The sequence below is a fragment of the Eubalaena glacialis genome, chromosome 4, assembly GCF_028564815.1.
Source record: "Eubalaena glacialis isolate mEubGla1 chromosome 4, mEubGla1.1.hap2.+ XY, whole genome shotgun sequence".
NCBI classification, from domain to species: Eukaryota; Metazoa; Chordata; class Mammalia; order Artiodactyla; family Balaenidae; genus Eubalaena; species Eubalaena glacialis.
Window position 1 is genome coordinate 107,540,887 of NC_083719.1, and position 24,102 is coordinate 107,564,988.

At 38.7% G+C, this 24,102-nt stretch overlaps 1 protein-coding gene across 2 annotated transcripts in view; it reads left to right on the plus strand.

Moving 5' to 3' along the window:
- Positions 1-7,047: 7,047 nt before the first annotated feature.
- Positions 7,048-24,102, plus strand: part of SLC27A6 (solute carrier family 27 member 6) — a 57,102-nt gene continuing 40,047 nt past the window's right edge. For both annotated transcript variants that reach the window (XM_061188124.1, XM_061188125.1), the window contains exons 1-2: positions 7,048-8,341; positions 18,373-18,576. In XM_061188124.1, the coding sequence (XP_061044107.1) occupies positions 7,816-8,341; positions 18,373-18,576 (730 nt within the window). In that variant the 5' untranslated portion in view covers positions 7,048-7,815. The remainder of the gene's footprint in view (positions 8,342-18,372; positions 18,577-24,102) is intronic.

A 24,102-nucleotide genomic window follows, 5' to 3' on the forward strand; every position in this document is an offset into this window, starting at 1 on the left:
AAGTTTTCCTGGGGTATTAGCTTGGTCTCTAAGCATCACCCAAGGAAACTCTTCTTTATTTAGTGGAAGGTCCAGGTAGGATGGTTATGGAGATGTGAGAACTATTGCTTATGCCTACCAAGACTCCCCGATGTGTATGGACCTGGAGAATGTAGGCCTTATTGGCTATGGTTATCCATTTCTGATTTACCTACTTTGAGCCCTTTTATTTGCCATGCAGCTTCTCTAAATCTTGGCCTGCTATTAGAATAGCCTCAATGACAGTGAAAAGGATAAAAAAATGTTACAATGAAGATTATGTACTTAGTAAATGCCTGGAGAGAATTAGAATATGCTAACTTTGTCCCAATGAAGTAAATAATACACTAGGTGATACAGCACTGAGGTACCCCTCAGTTTACAATTTTCTCTGCATTTGTTATTGGCATAGGAGGGGGTACTAAATAGAACTGTATAAGTACATGGAATTTTTGAAAAGGGCCCACCAAGAGAAGAATGTGAATTAGAATTCTTTAGTCTTATCATGTGATCTTGGAAGCCAGAGGACATAAAGACCTGAGTGTGACAATCTGAGGATTATTCATATCAGGGGGTTGAATTGGGCAACCTTTGCTAATATGAGTGTAAAGACTTATATGTAAGACTGCTGAGACCAGATTCCAGTGTACTTGGGGTTGAAGAGCAGGTAAGAAAACTATTTAGTTCATCTGGTCTAGATGACAAGGTCAGGTGGGTATCACCAGGTGACCCTGAAGCCCAGATTGTACGCTTAATTTCACTGGTGATCTACCAGTATTATGCCAGGGTGCAGGGAGAGCGCCATTCATAAGCTTCCCTGGTGAGAAATGACTTAATTAGCATTCCCTCTAGAGCCTTGTCAAAGATGGTCCTGAGTTGCATGAGGCACTCCTGTGCCTAAGCTTTGACAAATTATGTGGTCAGATGGCAGCAGCAAGAGCTAACCGTGCTTCTGCCCTCCCCTGGGTAAATCCTCTAGCCAGAGGTTCTGTCAGCGTGTCATTGCTAGAAGTCGTGTCTCTTGTATTCTGATCTTTAAACAAGGGTGTCAGTCACTGTGTTTATTCTGGTTCTCATTTTGTTGAAACAGAGCCACAGAAACTGACATGTTTGTTGGAAACTCACAGCTGTGATGGAGTAGCAGGCTTTCTACATCTGTTACTGGGTGTCTTTCATTAACAGTAAAATACATAATCAAATCTGTATTCTATTCATGAAATTTCCACATTGAGAAAGGTCCATATTAGGCCTTTTGTAATCTTTCTAAGGGTTCAAAAGCTGATTTTAAAAAGTCGACAGGTTTTTCCTGTTGGCATGCATCAGAAATTCCTTGTCTGTAATCTTTAGGTTTTCATTTGATATTATATTATGCAGTTCATGGATATCAACTATTAAACGAGGCAAAATTTGTATGTACCTCCTGTAGCAAATCAGAACACACATTCTTGTAATAATTTGGAGAACAGTATCTCTTTGAAGTGTGTGGCCTGCATTTAGAGGCCACGTTGCTGCCATATTTCTCAACTCTGAAAAGGTCTGTTAATTTAATTTAGCTTTTGTTTTAAATATGTTTTTCTAATTTACTATATGATATAGGCTGGAAATTCAGTATCATCAAAATCATAAAACAGATATGAATTTTGAATTAAATAGTTTCATGTAAAGTAAAAGAAAAATTTACATTTGATAGGCATGAAACACTTCAATAATAGCGTTAGAAAACAGAACAAAAACCTTTACAATATATAACATGAACTAACTTGTACATATTTGTGTAAATATTGTACGTAGTCCCTGATATTTCCAATTTAATGAAAGTCGTCAGTAACTGCTTTTGCACTTCCCAGATAATTTCATACACTGATGGTGAACATGCCAATGATACAGCTGATATGGAGGGTAAATTGGCAATATCTGGAAAAATCACAGATATATTTACTCTTTCACTCAGCAATCTCATTTCTAGGAAGCTATCCCAAAGTTACACTGGCAAAAGTATATACTATGTGCACATGCTCACTAACTGTAACAATATTTGTAATGGCAAAAGATTGAAAACAAGCCCATCAGCAGAAAGTGAGTTGAGTAGGTTGTGATAATAGCACACAATGGAGTATATGCAACCACACACACAAAAAATGAGGATTTCTGCATGATGACAGATTGTAATCACAGGGACACATTAGGTGAAGGAAGCAAGGTGCAGATCAGTGTATACAGTAAGCTACATTTCATCATCAGTAGTGATGTGCTATTTCAGGGCAACTAGATATTATGTTTATCTTGATGTACTACAACCTAAAGTACATAGAATCACCTATAGTCGCCCCCAAAATGTTTAACCTGAGTCTCATCAAGTCCTTAAGTCTAATTCCCAGTTTATTTGGAATACAAGGGACAAAGGAACATGTTAAAGGAGACATGGGGAAGCATCAGACCAATGCAGAAGTTGGGACACTCTGCAAGACCACTGGCCTGTTGTCTTTAACTAGGAAATATCTTGGGAAAAGATACAGAGGTTGTGATAAGGTCTATTCAGATTAAAAGAGAAAGAGCTTGAGTTGATTCTGGTTTAGACCAACCAACTCTAAAAGACATTTTGGAAGGAATTAAATATGGACTAAGTATTAGATAGTACTAAAGAATTTTTGTTAATTTTATCTGATGTAATTACTGTATGGCGAGTAGGTAGGGAAACATCCTTTTTGCAGAGGCACCCAGAGGTATTTAGGGTAGAAATACTCTATGTTGTCTGTAATTTAAATACTTCAGGAAAAAAATAGTTGAAAAAATTGGGTAGAATGTTAACAATCATGAAACCTAGATGACGAGTATATTGGGGAGGACATTGTGAAACCAAGTCCCCTAAAACCAAGTTCCCTTGCCAAGTTTGTGATGAACCTCTCAATCAAAAACTTAATTTTCTTTCTTGCCCTGCCCTTGTTCCTCTCAGGATTGAGGAGTAGCAGGATTGAGGATTGAAACCAAGTAGAACCCTGCAGGGCCTTCCTGGGTAAAAAAGCCCCTCCATGTCCCCTCCATATTTGTAGAAAAAGGCTTTGGTCTCCTAGGCCTTCCCCAAGTTCCAAAGAGCAGACTCAAGCAGTTACTAATTAGAGAAGTGGGGGAATGCAGAAACAAAGGAAAAGCAGTTAAGCAAGAAAAGTATGATAGCTTAAAAAATAGTTCAGCAATGAAAGAGTCCTAGTTCCTCCTGAAGGGATATGTATAATAATCTGATACATGTCTTTGAGTTGTTCTGTAGGACCTAAGACCCTCACCCAGGTAGAGGATGGGGACTACACACTCACCACGGGCAGTAGACGCCAGACTGATCGGAATCAGAAGGCTGATAATTAAGATTTGCAAAACATCACCCTGTTACCTCACCACCAGCCCATCAAAAGAAAGTCCATGAGCTGATCAGGTACCCTACAACCCTCACCCCTAAGGTTGACATTAAAAACCCTTCCCTGAAAGTCATCAGGGAGTTTGGGTCTTTTGAGCATGTTCTCCTTGCTTGGCGTCCTGCAATAAATACTGAAATTTCTTTCACCTCAACCAGGTGTCAGTAGATTGGCTTTGCTGCATTTGGGCAAGTGGACCCGAGTTTGGTTTGGAAGCAATATTTGTATTATTTCTATCTTTATGTATGTTTGAAACTTTTCACTTAAAAGCTAAAAAATGAAACCTAAACAAAGAAACACCAACTGAGGTGCTCCCTGGTCCCCTCCTCTCTCAGTCGATGACTGGGAGCAGGCAAGAGCTGTAGCAGCTGCTTTGCTTTTCTAAGTGGAAGGCACAGGTTGAAGTCTGCAGAGTCATGCCAGCTCTGGACCACCTACCTGCCCAGAGAGAAATGATTATTATAATTAAGCCATTGGTGGAAATTTTTAATTTTAAGTGTTATAAATTTGCAGGATGTGTCAAGAAATAAGATACACTCTGAATCTCAGAAGTCCCACTCTCCCTGCCCATACCTTCTAGACTAAATCTTAGACCTTATCAGATATGCAAAAATAGGGGCCCATGGAACAACTCACTGCAATATTCAGAACACTGTTAATTCCTAATAAAAGCTGCCAAAGAGTTTCTTTGGTTTATCTCACTAATGATCAAATGACCTGCCTCCACATAGGTGGCTTATAAAATAGAAATGAGGCTTACGCTGAGGACTCAGTCAGTGATAAAACTTTATATAAACATCTTTTCCAAATAGTACATTTCACCAGCACTGAGGAAGGGGAAGTTATCATAAACAGAAGTATCTAGATGTATGCAAACTGTTTTAAAAAACCATGAATAAAATATGAGTGTAAAATGTCTTGGCAGAATTCTGACTGGCATGACTTTCTAGGCATAGTTTGTATTCTGTGGCAAAAATGATAATTAAATATTTAATTTGTTTGGGAATTGTTCCCCAGACCATTATTACTGAATCACTTATTTGGTGCTATAAAAATTTTATATTTCAGGAAGTGTTTGGTGTATCTAAGACATGTGGTAATTTTAATACCACCCAACCCTCTAACAGGAAGCCTCATCTTTAATGTTGAGTTCGCTTCATGAGTCCTTGTGAGGAATAATATCGTGGGCAATAATTGTTCATTAATACAAACAATCAGATTGTAGGATGAGTAAGCTTCCCATTAAAAACCGAACTCCAATCAGAGAGTAAAACAGTAATTAAAACCTGAACAAAACCCTGTTCTTGGACAGAATTTTAAAGTGGATGAGTCTTCCTTACACTCAGCATTTCTCACCCTCATTTCACCATCTGTCTTCCTCATATATTCCACTCCACCTCAACCCCTTCCCCAAGTGCCAGCTGCAGTGTAGGAACTCAGTGCTTCTTGGCCCAGTGCAAACACCTGTTATGGTATTTTGGTGCCAATGTAGCATCATCTGGGGCCTTTCTAAACCTCTACCTTCTTCCCCAAACCTCCCATAATCCAAAATGTGACTGCTGTAGGATTTCATCAGAAAACATACGGACACAAGTAACTGATCTTCACAAAGTCAAAATTTTCAACTTACAGTGCTAAAATCCTATGCGCATAAGTCATGGCTCATCATATGATGCTTTGTTCAGTTTTACTTTGATCTACTCACTAAACAATTCATCTTCAACATAACTGAGGGTAAAGAGGGGGGTGGGAGTGGTTTAGAGAGGAAAGTCAAATCGGAAATGGGAAAGGGGTAGAGTAGAGCATATTTGGACTGAAAATAAAGCAAGATTTTTCTTTTACATGGGGCTAATGTAGGAATACACACAATACTTCTAGCTGTCCCAAGATGATCATTGATTCCTTCTTTGTGGTGAGATTTCAGGCATGGAATTGGCCTTAGCCAATGTAAATTTTGGCAACATATGTTTTTAGTTCTAATAAATCAAACTGTCTCACATTTATGGTGCCAAATATTTTCTCAGCTCACTTATATCAATAGTTGCTAAAAATTTTGTTCCATGACCTGGGATGATGTTAGGAGGTCCGTGATATGAAAAATCAGTGTAACACATGAGTTTTTCATGAAGTTAATTTTATTTATTCTCAAAGACTGTCTTTTATTATAATGGTATTCCCTTCCTTCTTTAATGCTGAAATAAATTCTTCCCTTTATGAAACAGTGGTGACAGTAGATGGTAATTGTTTTAATGTGTGCTTACTGTTTTTAATTTTACACATTAAAAAGATGGCAAACCTATGTTTCTTTACTCGTTTTCCAGTAGAGGTGGACAGATTTTACTTGTATTGGAATTCAAAAGTCTGAGACCAACTGCTCCATATTCTATTCTCTGCTTCAAATATAGTTTTCTTGGAGGTGACTGATTCAGACTAGATCTAGGAGATAAAAGCATAGAATGTCAAAGATGCTTTTCAAGTTGTAAACTAGCTTCTCAGCTGTAAACTACTGGGTACTAATACTTTTCTTTAAATGGAAAGGTGTTTCTGAATTGAAAAGACCAGAGTTTCCGAATAAATTTAGAAAGCGTTTTCTTGATCTACACAAAAGGGTTTTAAGGGCTTGTCTTTCTTTTGGGCTCTTCACTGTGACTTCAAAGTAATCATTTTCAGATTATTAAACCAGTCTGCCTTGGAGTTATCAGTTTTTTCTTTATGAGGAAATCTGAGGTTAGCTAGAACCCAGTTGCAGAACATAAGACTGAAGGAGGAAAAGCTGACAAAGTGAGGCAATGCTTAATCATTTCAATATGTGCAATTAACCATTTATACACTCTTCTTAAAAGCAGAGAGCTGGGATGGTGGTATGTGAAAGAAAAAAATGTGTAATTAAGCACCCCTCAGTTTATCTTCAGTAAAATTTCACCATTGTATAAAATTTATTGTTATTTGCAATTACCTGTTTTGGCTCCTCTTTGCCCTCCCCCCCTTTTGGAATCTTTAGTTTTGAAGTTCTGTTCATTCTTTAAATTATCTCAATGAAAAAAATTATTTTATGCTTTTTAGAAAAATATGGATGTGGGTATGGACTTAAGCTCCCACATCAATCAGTACTGGAAAATTTTATAAAAAGCACTATCAAGGCACTCTAAGGATAGAATTCTAGTATAAATGTCAATACCAACCTACTAATATAAGTTTTCACAAATACTTTTTGTAGAACGGCAAACCAACTTTGTGATGTTTCATGAACAAAGAGTTCAAATATTCCTTGATCTGTCCAATTCATAAATATCTTTTTTGTTGTTGCCTGTCTCCCTGTTCCCTGCCTCCCCCCTGCCCCCTACGGCAGTTTTGGGGTTTTTTCTTTAATTCTTCCCCTCGCCTCTCTAGCCTCTAGTTTAGTTTCCTGTATTGACTATTTATTGAATGAATGAACTCCCCGACCCGGTTCCCGCAGCCTGGTTCCCCTCGACCCCACGCCATGCGGCTTTCCCTCCTGGGACTCCGGTCGCAGCACACTCGCCGGGGGGCTGAACGTGACGTGCGCCAAGGGAGGAGCCGGCGTGGGGGCCAGAGCCGCTCCAGCGGCCGCGGTCTGAGCAGGGGTTGGCTGGGAGCCTGGAGGCGGGCGGGAGGCGGGCAACAGCTCCGCCGTGGCTCGGAGGAGAGCTACACCAGCTCAAGAACCCTCGGAGGGGAGCCGCGGCCGGCGTAGAAGGCAACTCTTCCAGCGGGCGCGGCGGTCACCTGGGAGCCCCGCGGGGACCCGACGTGCCCGAGGGGAGCTCCCGGACGCTGGGCTGCGGCTGCGGCGCGGGGCGGCGCTGCGGGGCCCGGATCCCACGAGACCTGGGACACCCGGGACGGAGGCGTGGCCCCGTCACCCTGCGCGGTTTCTGGTGGATCAAGGCGGGAAGCCGGTGCGTTTCTAAGCAGTCGCCACCCCAGCTTCTCTCAGCTCGAATTCAGCCTCCAAGTTGCAGGCACCGGAAAGACTACCTCGACGAGGAGGGCATCTGCCCCTGACTGTGGTGGGGTTTGCTCAGGGGCTTAGAAGGCACCGGGGACTGACCCAACCAGCCCCGGGAGGACTGGCAGGCGCCTGAGAAAGCCGCAGGGCGCGGGCCGCCGTCGGGGTTCGGAGGCGAGGGGGCTGTGCTCGATTCGTAGATCCTGAGGCCCTGAGCTTATCTCATGGGCTGTCTGCTCATCCACCAGGTGTCCCACGCCTGATCCCCGGCACTCCTTGGGGCGACTTCTGTGCAAACTTCTGATTCTGTTTCGCAAGATTCCCTTCTTCTTCCCGGAAAGGTTGAGACGAGCTGCAGGTGCTAGCCTTACACATTGCGGACCAGTTGTCTCCGAGGAGAGGTGCACCTAGAAGAGGACAATGGCAGGGCCGGGATCAGAGCTGCCTTCTGGCCCTGTGGCCCCCGTGCTCCTGTCATGGCTAACAGGACTAGGGGCTGGAATGGTCTTCCTGAGCTTCATGCAGAAACTCCTGTACCCTTACTTCTGGGACGACTTCTGGTACCTGCTGAAGGTGGTACGCTGTGGATTTCGGATGGAGATGTACAGACTGAAAGGGGAGCTGGTCACTGTCCTGGATAAATTCCTGATGCATGCCAAGAAGCAGCCTCAGAAACCTTTCATCATCTATGAGGGAGACATCTACACCTATCAGGATGTGGATAAGAGGAGTAGTAGAGTGGCCCATGTCTTCCTGAACCATTCCACGCTGAAAAGGGGCGATACCGTGGCTCTGCTGATGAGCAATGAGCCCGATTTCATTCACGTGTGGTTCGGCCTGGCCAAGCTGGGCTGCGTGGTGGCCTTCCTCAACTCCAACATTCGCTCCATCTCCCTCCTGCATTGCATCCGCAGCTGTGAGCCCAGGGCCCTCGTGGTGGGTGCAGGTAGAGTATGGGGTGTGGTCCGCTTGTGCAGAATGGCAACCCTGCCTCCTACCCCTGCCCCCTCATTTTTTTGTTAGAACCAATTCACAACTAATATTCTGGGTGTGTGATGAAGTGTGCATGTTGAGGGTACAAAATAGTTTTATAATTCTATGGCTAGTGGTTTAATTCCCCCTCTCCCACTTCAATCACTTACTCTGTTGTAAATTACTAATTATTAGGACAGCTTTTGAAGACTTCTGAAATCTCTGCTTATTATTATTTTAGCGAAGGCGGGGCGGGGGGGAGGGAGGAGGGGCGCGCATTTTACCTTTCTTGATACCTTCAGTGAGTGCAAGAACGCAGAGATATAGAGCTTGGTAAGTTCTAAATTTTGTCAGATCTGACAAGATTATTTGACGAGGAGGAAAGTGATCCTGATTTCATTGTGGAATACCTACTGCCTCGAATAGTAACATTATCAGGGTTGACTGCCTTTGCAGAAGAAACATGTTTAATCGCAAGTGCATGAATGCCAGTCTTCATGTCTGCTTTTATTCTGCACTGCCTGCAAGCTAGGATTTGCCTGGCAAGGTTGGGCTCCCACCTCCCAGCCAGTGGCGGGCTCTTGGCAGACTCTCAGCCTCTTTCTCTCCCTTCTCCCACCCCAACCTGTGCATCATTTTCTTTATTTCAGTAAGTGCTAACCTTCTTCCCCCTCCCCTTCGATTTAGGCTTTGCATACATATACTGACAGTGAACTACAAAGAAAAGTCTTTGGTTGAGTGCCTAACTAATGAAGAACCTAGTAAGATGGGTTGCATAACACAGTGGAAGTGCAGTATGAAATCTGATGCTTTGGTATAATCTAAGTGGTTTATGCTTATGCTTCTTGCATGGGGGTAGGAAGGTGGAGGACGAGGAGGATGGTGGCAAGGACCTTAGTGAAAATATTTAAGTATTTTAGGTTAATAGATATATACTGACACCTCATATAGAATTTTTAGATTCACAGAGAAGTATGGGGAGAAAAAATCTACGTTTATACACCAGTGATGTCTAAAGTACAGTACTTTCCATGTAACCTTGATTATATAATAATTGCACATCACACGAAAATGAATTAGGCAGTATATAGTAGAAAGGTTCGTTATTCAAGACTTTCGCTTTTGCTTGTTAACAGCTGTCCTTCCAGCTCAGTTTGTGACCTGATAAAATAGCAAAAATGTTTACTCTTTTTATTTTATGATGATTTATTTTTCATAGAAAGGCATTTTATTTTAAATATAGCAGTGTGTACATGTCAATCCCAAACTCCCAATCTGTCCCTTACTACTCTTAAGCACTGATTTTATCTTACGTTATAGGAGTGGAGAAGCCAGAAGGCCTCTATTGTGTATTCTTGTTCATTTTTTTTTTTCCATTCAACAGTAATATCCTCCAAGATTGAAATTCAGCTCCTCTTCACCTTGGAAAGAAGTTAACTAGTATGATAAAATTTCTCTGAACTGTAGCAATATGTAGGATAAAGGAGTCACACAGAATTTTGATAACATGGTGAAACAATATTTACCTCTGGTGCAGGGGCAGTGATAATATGAATGCAGCAGGGAAAACTATCATAGTTCATCTCTGGATGTATTCTGACATATTAGTTGCTCATTCTAATTTAGATTGCAGTTTCTGGAGCAAATCTAAACCTTAAATTGTGCAAAAAATTAGTAAAGCCATAAGGTCCCTTTAGAAGAGCAAACTAGAAGGGCCACGATATCTCTGAAAAGATTTCTGTGGCCATGATGTTGAGGCCAACCTGAGAAACATCCCATATCCTGTCTCCTGAGGGACTCCTCTTGAAGTACATAGGGCTGGTTACCTCTCAAAACAGAGTTTTCAAACTTTGCTCTTGACCAAGTTCTTGCCTAATTAGGACCAATTAATTTTGCAGTTTTACTTGTGCCAGTTTTTGCTTTGCTTCCCAATAACTAATTGCATAGTTTCCTTGTTTTTGTTTTTACCACTACCAGTCAGGTTTTGTTGGAATTTTAAGCCAAAAACATTTAATTGCTTTGCTCAGTAAGTAGGTACCTGGAGAAATCAGCCTTAAATCCTAGTAACAGTTCTTTTTAGCATACCTCCAAAATACATAAATTGCTTATGTTTTTCAAAGATAGGACAGTTCTATTTTTATTAATTACTAGTTTTGTTTTGTTTTGTAAGACAGCATGGCTTAGATCACGGTCACTTTTTTGTATTTGAAGCTCTTACCCTGAAAACTGTATTCTTGGCATCTTGAGTCTAATCCATGAACAATTTATACATATAGCTTTTAGAACTTTCCATTTCAGAGGTCTTAAATTCTCATTGGATGTTTCTAATGGAGATGTACTATGAAATCATTATATCCCCAGGGAGAGTATATCGCGGTGGAAAGACCAGTCAAGTGGTTTAGATCAAGATAAGCCAGACAGTCCCAGGTTTCACTTATGATCTGCCACTTCTTAGCTGTGTGATCGAAGATAAGATTATCAGCTGCTCTGAGTCTCACTTTACTCAGCTGTAAAATGGTGATAATACCATCTCCTTCACAGTGTAATTCTGAGGATTAAATGACAGCTTTTGTAAAGTGACTGAGTGCCTAGTATGTACAAAGTAAATCCTTGGTGAATTAACATAATTGCTGTTGTCATTATAGAGTCATCCGAGGCTTTTACTAAGGGATCTCATTTGGATTTTGCTGCTACATTCTAATTTGGTGTTAGCTGTAAGAAAGACTAGTAAGTCGGACTATCTGTTTGGGATAGGACCTTTAACGTTTCACTTTGCTATGTTTTAGCAAAATGTTATTTTTCATAAATTATATAAAAACAGCATCAAACAGGTTTTATAGGCAGGCAGATATTGTCCATGGTGGTCCATGGTGATAGGTGACGTTTTAATCATGGCAGGTGTCTGATAGTTCTGTCTGTATCAACTAAGCCACCAGGGAAATAAATGTTATTCTTGCTCTAATTGTCATTAACAGAAATATGAATGTTGCCATTTACTCAAGGCTGACTGTGTAAAAGGTAACTCTCACTGATTCTGAGAGGCAGGTACAGAGCTATATTTTGGAAACTGAAAGGGAAAGAAATTCATCTAGGGTGTCTAGGATGACACAGCTTAGTAGGTACAGAGCAGACTCAAAACCCGGTATCTGATGTAAGACTCTGCTGTATTATACACTATAGCCCAATGGTTTCTGGGACTGTTAATCCCCTTTTGATATAACCATGAAAAAAAATGCATTCCAGTCATATAAAAATAGCAAAATTAAAGTTGCCAATATTAAGGCATCAGGATTTTCATGCACAGATAACTAGAAAAAATTTAAATGTTTATAAAACTATTATTCCTATTTCTCATTCTGAAGATTCAAAAATAGTTGCAAAAAAGCTTTATATCTGTATAGTTTCGTTTAGAAGATGTGTCAGGTAGCATCGCAACTTTCCCTGGAAGATTTCAGCACTTACTGAAAATTATTAAATAGTCTTGTATAAAACCTACTTCTTTCCCCCCAATATTTCAACTCTGATATTGCAAATAGTGCCTGCTGCCAAGATTATCATCCACCTACACATGCTCTTCTCTTTACTTGGAACAAACAGAAAAATGTTGAGATGTTTGTTTATAGCTTTTAAAAGTTTTTGTAATTATATCCTTTGACATATTTAGCAATAATAAGAATAATGATAATAATAAATAATAATCTCTTCCATTTTTAAAGTACTGTGTAAATAACAAGCTGTTTTTAGACACATTATCTTATGTCATGCTCACCACAGCCATAGCCTGTTTTTAAAGATGAGGGAAGCATGGTTGGGAGTGGGCAAGTAATCTTGTCAAGCTCCTACTTCTAGGAGAGGCAGTGTGGGAACTGGAGCCTGGATTTTCTGATGCTAAATCACAAAACCTGTTGGGTACACCTTTGTCTTTGTCTTCATGTCTGCTTCTGCTCCTTCCCTCATCTCCATCTTTTCCTTTCCTCTTCCCTTCACTTTCCACCCCTCCCTCTGCCCTGCTCCTTTTCCTTCTCTCTCTGTCATCTCTTCCATCCATTCATCTACTTTGTTTCAGCACTTTTCCCACCAATCCTCTTGCCTCAGTCACTGTATGCTGTGGCTATCCCAGTGACTCAACGGAATGGTAAAGATCTGTTTGCCAATTCACATATAGATATTTGTGTGGCTCTGAGGAATGGCCAAGAACTCAGATGTAAGCTCTTAGAGAAGGAAGTTTGTTTTGTTTGCTGCTAAATTCTCAGAACTTAGTGTAAAGGAGATGCTCAATAAATATTTATTGCCTGGATGAATGAATAGGTGATTGAATGACCTAATGAAAAACTGTAAGGTACATATGGGCATTCACTAACTGTTTACTTACTTGCCTATTTTTGCCCATGAATTGTCCCTCTGCTGTTCTTTTGGTAGCTGATTTTGGCAGTAGATATATCAATGGAATTTCTGGTTGTGTTATTTTATATCAGTGTTGCTAAATGTTAGAATCATGACTCCCCAAAAGTCAAAGCATTTTAGACTTTGTAGTCTTCAGTGTTTAGACTAAACATCCACAGAATTTCAGATTTACTTGCATGTGTGTATTTTGCACTCTCTCCTTTCTCAATATATCACATATTAAATCATTATAATTATAAGTGGATAACTAAAAAATATATATTGATATTATCCAGAACGTTTTTACTTTATGTTCAGTAGTATTTTGTGTCTCCACATTCTTGGGTTTTGTGTTTCTATTCACAAGAAGTACAATCCTATGTCAGCTCTCTAAACTTACAGTAATGCATGCAGCATTGCCCTGTTCGTTTTTATGATCTGTTGCATTCAGGCTGTGCAGGGCAAATATTCCAGTTAACAATCAAGCCATTGTAATTCTCCAAACGACTTTCAACCATAAAGGCATCTTCTTTTCAAAGACCAAAAGGAAGAGGTAGAGGAAAAATAAGACCCTTTAAATTCTGTAGAAAGTTCTATAGAATTTAATACATATTCAGATAGATAAGACATGGCTCATGGGAACCTGTAGTATTTTATCCACGTACTATGATACCCTCACGTATCTATTTTAATATTTATGTGAAGTAGAATGAATGGCTGTTTTGCATTTTTTTTTCCCGTTTTAGACTCAGCTCTGTCAAGGATTACCTCCATTCCAAAAGAAAATAACTGCTTTTGATTGGAAGTTTAAGTGGCTTCCTGGTTTACTAGTTGGAAAAGGTAGTGTTCTAAGCATGTGTTATTTTCTTCACTGATTATGAGGACACCAACCCTGGGATTCTTATGTACAGTATATGTTGAACATGTGTTTACTGTAAGGGAATGGTGCTTGAATACTGACAGGAGCAAAAACAATTTAAAGAGGGATTGTGCCTCCTCAGAGAAGTGGCAAGGCTGAATGGGAGAAACACACATCTGAGTAATAATTATTTACTGGCAATAGGAGATGTGTTGGAAATAATGTCAAGTGAAGTATTCTACTTTTTATTTTCTTGCACAATTTTGCCAATAATAAATACACTGTCTACTCCCCAAAAGATGTGGGGACAGCTGAAAGTGAAAACCCATAAACCCATTTACAAACTTGTGTGCTCGTATTCAGGGCAGTTAATAAAGGTGCTTCAGGGAAGAATATGTTGATGAAAGGCTTATGCTCCTGTGTACTTCCTAGGGTTATGATTATCAATAAAATAATATTTGTAAAAATAGCTGGCACATTATTGATGATGAAATTAGTTTCTGGCCTGATAAGAAGTATTGTTATCTACATCCTGATATACGTTGCTTTAGGACATTGCTTACTTAAGCATCAGTTTTCTTAGACACCATAGCCTACCCATGTGTTCTTTGAGAAACCTGTTGAGCTGCTGTTAAGCAGTAGGATGGTAGTTATGAGCATGTGATGAGACCTACAACTTCACTTCGGTTTCTGTGTGAATATTGCTTTGCATTATGGAAGGCTCAAGTTAACCCTGTGCAGCTGAATTTCATATTAGTTGTATTAGCACATAAAAGTTTAAAGTTAAATGTTTGCCAGTGTTTTAACAGCTACAAGCAATACCTTTGAAATACCTATTAGTTTGTTTTATGTAGAATAAGATAATTTAAAAATAATTTTTGTAAGTCAGAGAAACACAAACATCATATGATATTACTTATATGTGGAATCTAAAAAAATGATACAAATGGACTTACTTACAAAACAGAAACAGACTCACAGACATAGAAAACAAACTTATGGTTACCAAAGGGGAAAGGGGGGAGGGATATATTAGGAGTTTTGCATTAGCAGATACACACTACTATATATAAAAGAGCTAAACAACAAGGTCCTACTGTATAGCACAGGAGACTACATTCAATGTCATAATAACCTATAATGAAAAAGGATATATAGGTATGTATAACTGAATCGCTTCTCTGTACACCAGAAACTAACACAACATTGTAAATCAACTATACCTCAATTTAAAAAAAAAAGAGTTTTTAATGCAGAATGAATAACATAATTCACACTAATGGCATATTAGAGGAATATATTACATTTTTACTCATTGATTTCATAGTCTTAGAAATGTGAATAAGAGGCATAATAATGATGTAGAAACAAGAAATTAATTTGTACAAACAGTACTAAAGGATTGTAAGCAGAGATCATAATTTACCTCTTTTTATGCTTGCAACCCCTCCTAACACAGTGCCTTGTATATGCGAGGAACAGTGTGTATTTCCTGGAAGAATCTATTGCTTTGAAAAGAGAGATTCAATCTTCTCCTGTAGTGCAGACTTTGTTAAATCTCGTAGAATTGTCATCTGTCTCATTTTCTTATGGTAATTTACTGCTAAGACCTGCACCTACAGTGGATCCCATGGACAGAGCTCCATTCCATATCCAGCACCTATGGTGTGTGTGCCAGGCAGTCAGTGAAAGGATGGAGTAGGACAGGCATCATTTTGAGGTGCTTACAGTTCTATGGGTTTCAATGGTAGGACACTTCCCTAAAGAGTAAATCTTCATGAAACACAAACATGTTTCCATGAAGTATTTAAACACATGCTATTTTTTGGTGGGACTTAATATTTAAAATTTACTTGCAAAATGACACTAAAACTTTCCATTTGATTAAGAAAGATTAATAGTGATAAGTAAATAATGATCCCCTACAAGACTTTTCAAATTTTTATTTCAATTTTCACTATCCTCATCCACACTTCCTACCACTATTGAAGAAATCATTTGGTTAGATAAAATTCTGTTTGATAATTCTAAATGTCTCAGCTAAGTCAATTTAATTGTAATGTATGAAGGAGATTAAATTGTATCTCCTCTGATTCCTAGGAAATCCAGTCACTTCCTTTTTCTTGTAAAAGTCATCACTCTTTGTAAGTACTCTGATTTTTTTAGACTCTACAGTTCTAACAAAGATTTGGGGCCACAGTTAATCATATTGTAACTTTCTTTGTACTTATTTTGCCAATTTAGACACACATATTATTAAGAACACATAAAGTTTGTGCTGTGAATTTACAATTCCAGGTGGGAAATTTGAAATTAAGGTAATGAAGTGGGTCAAGTCAGAGACTTATCCTTATACGTTCAGAATGCCCGGGAGAATCATTTAAACAAAATCTAGTGCTAAAAATTAAAAGAAGATACAAAGTGCAGATCATTTGCTTGTCCTGCTTTTTCATTTATTTATGACTCGTCCTTCCCCTGGCACTCCTTGTGATTTATCACTTCTTCTTCTCACCAAAGCAATCTGTATACAGCAGCATGCTGTGTATGCTCAGTACAAATAGATTTTTCTCTGGAATCTTACAGGTTATTTTATTTGGATTTGTTAAAGAAATAAAAATTAACTCAAAAAATTTCAAGCCCCAGTTTGCCTCCCCAACCCTGATATTTCAACTCCTTGTCATTTTTCTGTGTTTCGCAGTTTTCTTGCAGGTTTTATTGTGAATTTCCTAGTCCTATTTGATGTGTTTCTCTTGCTGCTTCTTTGTGATCAATCTGGGTTATAGATTTTGAGGCAGTAAATCATGAGTTTTTTCCAAATGTTTTGTATTATAGTAGAACTAAGTCAGGGCTGACAGATGGCTTTTTGAAATAACGAGACAGTGATTTACATTTCCGGGAAGATGTTTAATGCAGCACCCTGAATTCAGCTTCAAAATAGAAGATATCTGGTGATTATTTTTTATTTTTTGTTTAAAAATTATTTAAAAATGTAATTATTTAGATGGACAGGTTTATATTTACATGGACCTTATCATTCTGACCAGGGTATATTTTACATTTAATAATATTTTTTATCATTGATTTCTTTAATGAGGTAATATATAGATTTTAGAGTTAGGTTAGACTAACAGTTCTGTCCACCAACTTGTGACCTTGGTTGAATTAGTTTCCTAGGGCTGGTGTAATAAAATAACACAAACTGGGTAGCTTAAAATGACAGAAGTTCATCCCCTCACAGATTTGGGGGCTAAAAGTACAAAATCAAAGTGTCTGCAGGGCCATGCTCCCTCTGAAGGGACTAAGAAAGAATCTTTCCTCGCCTCTTCCTAGCTTCTGGTGGTTGCTGGTAATCTTTGGCGTTCCTTGCATTAACTCTAAAAGGCCACTGCTTAATATCACCGTGGATGTTAATGTAGATTTTAAGATAAATAATATAGCACTCAGAAATCGCTTTTATCTTAGAAAAGTATGATGTATTATAATACGAAAGTAAAACTGGAGCACCCATGTAGAACATGAAAGTGGATCTTCACTGTTAAAGATCCATGTTAAAGGAAAGGAGTGTTACATTTTAAAAGAATTTAAAGAATATAAATAACTGTTTGTCTCTCTACTCTGGAAAAAAAAGATGATGCCTCGCTCGCTTCCACCTCATCCAAGGAATGCCGATGCTCTGCTTCTTTTGTACCCCATAGAGTGCTAGATACCTTCACGCTGAATATTTCCTTCTCCAGGACCTGCACCCACCTTCCATCTCCCTCCTTCTCTACCACTACCCTCCTCCTGGACAGACGACAGTTTCTCCTACATTAAAGATCAAATTAAGAAGGTCTAATTCAATCTCCCAGAGTGACTCAACACAGTCTCCCTTCCACAGTTGCTCGTTTGTTAATATGTACAGTAGATGCTTCCTGAGAGAAGTATCCCTTTTCCTTTCTCCAGTCTGACTTTCAACCCAGACCCTTGATCTTGTGAGGACCCCTAAGCTCTTCAGGCCTGAAGACACCCGTGTTTCTGGCTTTTCTACTCCTCTGCCTTCGTTTTGCTTGACGTTGGTTCTAGCCAGGCCTTGGATCCCCCTGCTGCTGACACAGGCTCTGCTTTCACCAGCCCGCTCTCACCTGCCACTGTCATAGCCTGCTGTGCACCGTGGATCCTACTGCCTTTTCTGGAAGGCGTTCTTTTTCTCCTTTTGCTTTCAAAGACCTTTTACCTTTAATTATTCTAATCCAGAGGAAAGAGCATCTCTGAATCTCCTCATTTAACTTTTCACTCTGAAATGGTCTGTAAGCCATAATCTTGTGAATCTTGTGAATCCAGTCAGGTGTTTCTCCTGGATCATTACATTACAGTAGAACTAAACAGTGACAGACAGATGGCTTTTTGGAATAATGAGCTACTGAGTTGTATTTCAAGGAGAATGTTTAGTCCAGTGTCCTGAATTTAGATTTAAAGCAAAGTACGAAAATAGAGTTTTATTTAAAAATTGGGGGAAAAAACACAATCTGGATAATGGAATCTCCAAAGTTCAATTTGAATTGGGCTATTTGCATTGATTACATCAGGTAATAACTAGATTTTCCTTTCCGTTGGTCATGTTGAAACATACTCATAAAATGGCTGGGATGTTACTTATCCAACGTGAAAAGGAAGTAAGCGTTGTATTTACATATCATCCCTGTTCCAACATGCAAAAGAACACACAAGGTGAGTGCTTTGAGATTTATGTCTTATTTACTTATTCCTAATCCTTTGGCTTTCAGATTTGCTTGGAACTATAGAAGAGATCCTTCCGAGCCTCCCAGGAGATATCAGTGTTTGGGCAATGAAAGAGTCTGTTCCAGAAGGCATAATTTCACTCAAAGAAAAACTGAGCACAGCATCTGACAGTCAGGTGCCACACAGCCACCATGTTGCCTCAAACCTCAAGGCTCCTTATCTTTATATTTTCACTTCTGGAACAACAGGTAAGATCCATTTGTTCTTGAAACTTAAGAAGAATGCAGCATATTTGCAAAGCAGCAGTTTCAGGCAAATCTCTGCCTTGTGTAGTTGTAACTGAGCAAAGAACTCATGTGCCCTTGACACAGAAAGCCACACTCTGACAGTGGGAGTCTGCAGCCCAGTAAGGATTTATTGCAGGGCGCCCAGCCTCAGATCCACTCCAACTTGATCTTTGAGTTAGGAGTTTCTTAAAGGGGAAGAACAAAGAAGCTAGGGTTAATCATCAGCTTGTGACATTTCTGTGACAGTTTCGGGGAGTCAGGCTGTCTCTGGTTTACAACTCTCTGACCAGGTGGTCCATGGCTTGAGGTCTGTGAGCTCATCTCGCCCTGGAGAAACAACCTGAGTTTACACGTTAATGATATCTATAATAGCTACTTGAGTACATTAACTATGTTATCCGCAAGAGCAATTTTAGTCATCTGACTCTAGTTGATTATTGTTCAGTTAGCCCAGAATTGAGGTCAGAGGGGACAAGAAAGGGAACAAAGCTTTGGATATAGAGAGATTAATCATAAACTTGGTAAGAGAACTTGGTTTTAGGGGGGCTCGGTTTCATAGTCACCAGACATCTCAGAAAGCATGCATCCGAGAAGGCCTGGGGTTCTTACATCTTTGAACTCCCAAACTTGGATGAAAAAGGTAATTGCTTTAACTTTAACTGGACAAGTCACCATGTTCACTTGGCCATTGTCTCGTGTGGAAAGATTTTCTTCAAGTTTGGTAGTACAAATGGCACAGGAATGTGTGAAGACTTGAGCCAACCCAGTTGCTCAGAGTGTGGAATTTGGCCAGCTTCTTTGGCAGGATCTTTGCTAGCTTCCCTTAGATGCCTAATGTATAAAATGAAAAGATTAGTTTAAATAGTTTGTAATTATCCTGCTGGATTAAAAATTCCATTAGTCTACTTTAAAACAATTTTCTATATTCTTGTATAAAATGTTAAATCCTAAGCACAATCCAAGTATGGCTGCAATTTAAGCACCTGTAGCTGGCTCTCCTCGTTTTCCGTAAGTTGATTGGAACATGTGAGAAACAGGGAATCTTGAAGGCATTGCAGGTTTGAGGAAGGATACAAAATAGAATCAAGTAACTAAACTTTTCCTTTTTTTAGGTAAACAACAACACACACAAAACAAAGAATATGAAACTACTTGAGAATTCAAAAGAAATGTTAAACTTAATTGATTCTTAAGAAAAATTGAATGATGTTTTTGGTAGTCTAAGTAAGCTTTTGTAATTAATTTGAAGATGACTGGGAGTTTGAATTAGAGGCATATTAAAAATATTGGTACTAATTTCTCTTGCACAGGTAGTATTGTAAGTAAAACTACTATTGCATTGGTAAAGTTTTCTTACTTTTTTCTTTTTCTTTTTCCTATTTGGAGGCTAACAATGATCTCCTCTATACTGGAGAGTAGACTATGGTTTTCTTTTTGACTTGGTTTGCAACAGCTTTGATAAATGAACTAGGAAATGCTAATATGTATCAAGTCACCAGCATAAATTCAGACTGACTTTGGACTTTGAAAGAGACAATAACATTTTGGAAATTATATGCTTTGAAAACTTCCAACGGAAGGTACTTGACCAATTTGTCTTTATGGTGTTTTCTTGTAAAAATAGAAAGTGACTCTGGTCTTCAAAACAATCTTTACCACTCCCCCCCTCCCTCCAACCCCCCTCCCCACCCCAAAAGAGAATAGTGTGGAGCAGACTATTAACATCTTTTTTTCTTGAAGATCTCTTAAAACCAGAGTGTTTGGTACATTTGCACAACAGGCTGAAAGCAAAAGTGCTATTAGTTTTTTCTGTTTGATATTTATTTGTATTAAAGTTATACAGCACAGAGATGAAAAATTCTAATAGTTTTAAAAATTTTAGAGAAAAGTACCCTGCTTACCCCTCTATTTCTCCATCCTGAAACCAATTACATTCAGTATTTTTAGATCTTTCTTTCTGTAATCACCTCCATTTATCTAAATAGATTTATTAATAGTATTTTACTGGATACTTAATAGGTACCTACTAAAAAGTAAGTACTGCTTTTCCACAATGGAAGATGAGGATTTTATCTTCTTTCTTTACCACTCTCTCCCTCCACTCATTTCTTTCTCTCTGGTGCAGATACTTTCTCTCCCCAACATCACCCTAATATTGTTTCATCATAAATTTTTGTTTGATTGGTATCAGTATCAATTAACTTAGTAAATACTATTTCTTGCTGAGCTCTATAGTATAACAAAATTATATTTATTTCCTTTCATGTAAAACTCTCCCCAACCTTGAATTAATCATTTGTTTTTGTTTGTTTGCTTGCTTAGTTTTCTATACACCTATAAATGGTTCGTACCCATCCCTTTATCAAAAAGTAACTCACCTTTAGATATTGAAAAGCTAGTCTGCATTTTGTCAAGCCCATGTTCTTGGCTGCATCTTTCCCAGAGCTTTCCTCCCTACGATTCCAGTCTTGACATGTTGCTCTCTTACTGTCCTGGGTTCATTCCTCACCATCACCCTGAGAATTCCCTTCAACTCTTCTTTTTTTCTGATCCCCTGATTCTTAGATTCTAAATTCATTTCCTTAGTTTGCTTTTCATTTTATCACTGCACTGCTTTCATTAGCTGCTTGATAAAGAGTATTTAAGTCCTTATATGCCTGAAAGTGTCTTTTTCTACCCTTACACTTGTTTGTATAGAATTCTAGATTAGAAATGATATTGATGCAGGGGTTTGAAGGCATTGCTTTTTTTATCTTCTGTCTTCCAGTACACATATTGAGAAGTCTTTTTCTTTCTGATTCTAATCCTTTACTTGCAACCTGGTATTGTTTTTCTTTCTTTCTTTTTTGGGATTTTTAGAATCTTTTATTAGCCTTCAGTAGTCTATGATATTATTATTTGTACTGGAACCAGTCTTATCCATTTTGCTGGTAAATTTGTAAGCCTTTTAAATCTAGAAACTCATGTCTTGCAAGTCTAGGTACTTGAAAATTTTTTTTTAAAGGTGTCTACATATTCTTCTTTTTCCTTTATTTCTATTCTTTCTGCCCATTCCCTCCTATATTTGTTTGCTTGTTCGTTGTTTTATCTTTGGAACTCTAACTTTTAAAGATTGGCCTCCTTGCACTGAGTTATTAATTTTCTAATCTTTTATATCCTATTTTCCTTCTCTTACCTTTTGATTTACTTTTTTTATTTGTTCACAGTTAAACACAAGCAACTGCCTTGACATTTTAGAGCATTCTAGGAAAGACAGCAAACCCTTTTGATTCCAATTCCCATTCACTAAGATTGTACCATTTCCTCTTGCAGTTCACGTTTATGGCATCTGATGTGGATTGTTTGACATGCTTTTAAAATCAAGATGGGAAGGTGTAAACCTTTTGACAAGAGATGACTTTCTAAAATTTAGCTTTTAGCAGTCAGCCAAAAAAAAAATCTGTTTTTCACTGATGGGACCCCTTGATTTACTTTTTGAGAGATTTATCTTTTAGCCCTTGTGTTCTCCTAATATTTCTCATTTTGTAGCATGTTGTTTCTGTATTATTGATACTTCATTGTCTCATACCTCTCAGAATATTAATATTTTTTGAAAATTTCTCCTCTCTACCTTGTCTCTATTTTCTCTGACATCCTTTTATCTTTTGTTTTATGTTGGTCTCTGTTCTTTACCCTAGAGGATTTCCTCAAATATCTGGTAACCTTTGGCTGTGCATATTTAAAATGCAGCCACCAAAACACACACACACAAAAACAAACCAAATCCTAACTAGAAGGTCTGTGTGATTGAGTGGGATTGTGGACTGGTTAGTTTCATTGTTCACGACATTTTGTTGGGAGATTCGTGACTGTCAGTTTTTACTTCTGGGCGCTTTAGATTCCTCAGATAAGAATCTTGAAGGGAAAACTAGTCAAATGTAAAAAGGGAGCTGGAGAAGGATGCAGACTTCTCTTATTCTCCCTACTTGTTCAACCTCTCTTCTTCCTGGTGTTTCCAGAGGCTCATCTTTTTCCAGAGAATACATATCAGATCTTATACCAGCGTGGAGGAAGCAATCTGGGGCTGTAATTTTATTTTATTTTTTGCATTTTAAAATATCAAAAGCATTTACTGACATTCTTCCAAATTTGGATTGTGAATGATCTTATACAGGGAGAGTTATACAAATATCATCTCCTGTTAGCTTAAAGTTCTGAGCAACATGGGGTCTTGTAGAGATCAGAGCAGAGCAACATACAGAATTAGGCATATAGTAGATGTCATGCTTTATAAATACAAAGCTATCAAAGAATGTAACAAAATCACATTTTTTACTGACTAGGGCCCTTGGACTCTTTAATCAATAGAAATTGATTAAGTTCTACTCAATAGAAATTGATAAGAGGTCAGATGAGGAATTCATGCTAGGCTTTATAGGGACTCATGCTGCAGCATGAGGAAGTGAAAACAAGTAACAGGTGCCCTTACTCACTCCCTGAGGAGGGACTGGTTCCTTAAATAGGGTGAGGGTAGGGATGGATTGGTGGGTTGGGCTGGAGGGTGGCTAGGTGGTCTGCCCACCCCCCTTGGTGGTACTGTGTGCAGGGATCATGTGCAGGACCCTGCTTTTGCTCCGGGCACCTCAGAAATGGCAGTTGATTTGTGGCCTTTTTGTATTTTATTGTTCATAATTGCTTCAACTGTGCATGCATGCAGTTATTTTTAGTCCCTTATACTTTCTTTGTAGTCTGTTGCTCAAGGTGAAGCAACTCCAATAAAGGATCCCAGGCACCAGCTCCCAGCCTGTCTCACGTTGAGCCTTGTTAGAGACTTAATTGACATTTTTTATTAAAAGCATTTCTCTTGTTCTCTCTTTCTAATATAAGCTGATGTTTTGCAACTCAAAACCCAGAGCTGAATTAAATGATGATAATTGTAATGAACATGAGAATTTATATTAGTATGTCACCTATTATCATAAAAATCACTTGATTCTCACATAAAAATCTTATAATGTTGATAACGATGAAGGTGTTGGTGCAAGTTACGAAGTGATGTAAAGAAATGAGACTTGGAAAAGTTAAATGATGGCAGTAGAGTTTGCTCATAGGCCCTTTCAGGCAGGTTATAAGGGAGCATTTTGGATTATATTGAGTCTTTCCTAATCATTTTACTACTATGAAGTCCTGTTTGCCCAAGCTCACCAAAATATTATATCCATGGACCCAGGAACAGACTTAGAATGTCTCTGAGTGAGGAAAGGATTGAGGTCAGTTTTTATACCATTCACGTGTCTTTGACCTGGGAGATTCTGTGAGATCTTGTTGAACAAAGGGTGATTCCCTTATCTATGACTCTGATGGAATTGCTTCTTAAACAGAACTCCCATTTAGCTCCCTCTTTATAGTTCCATATTGATATTCCACTCGGGGGGGAGGGGTACCTGGTCATCAAGTTTCTGACCCTCGCTGGGGTTCTGTGGGAGCAAACCAACTTTCTTCAAGGCT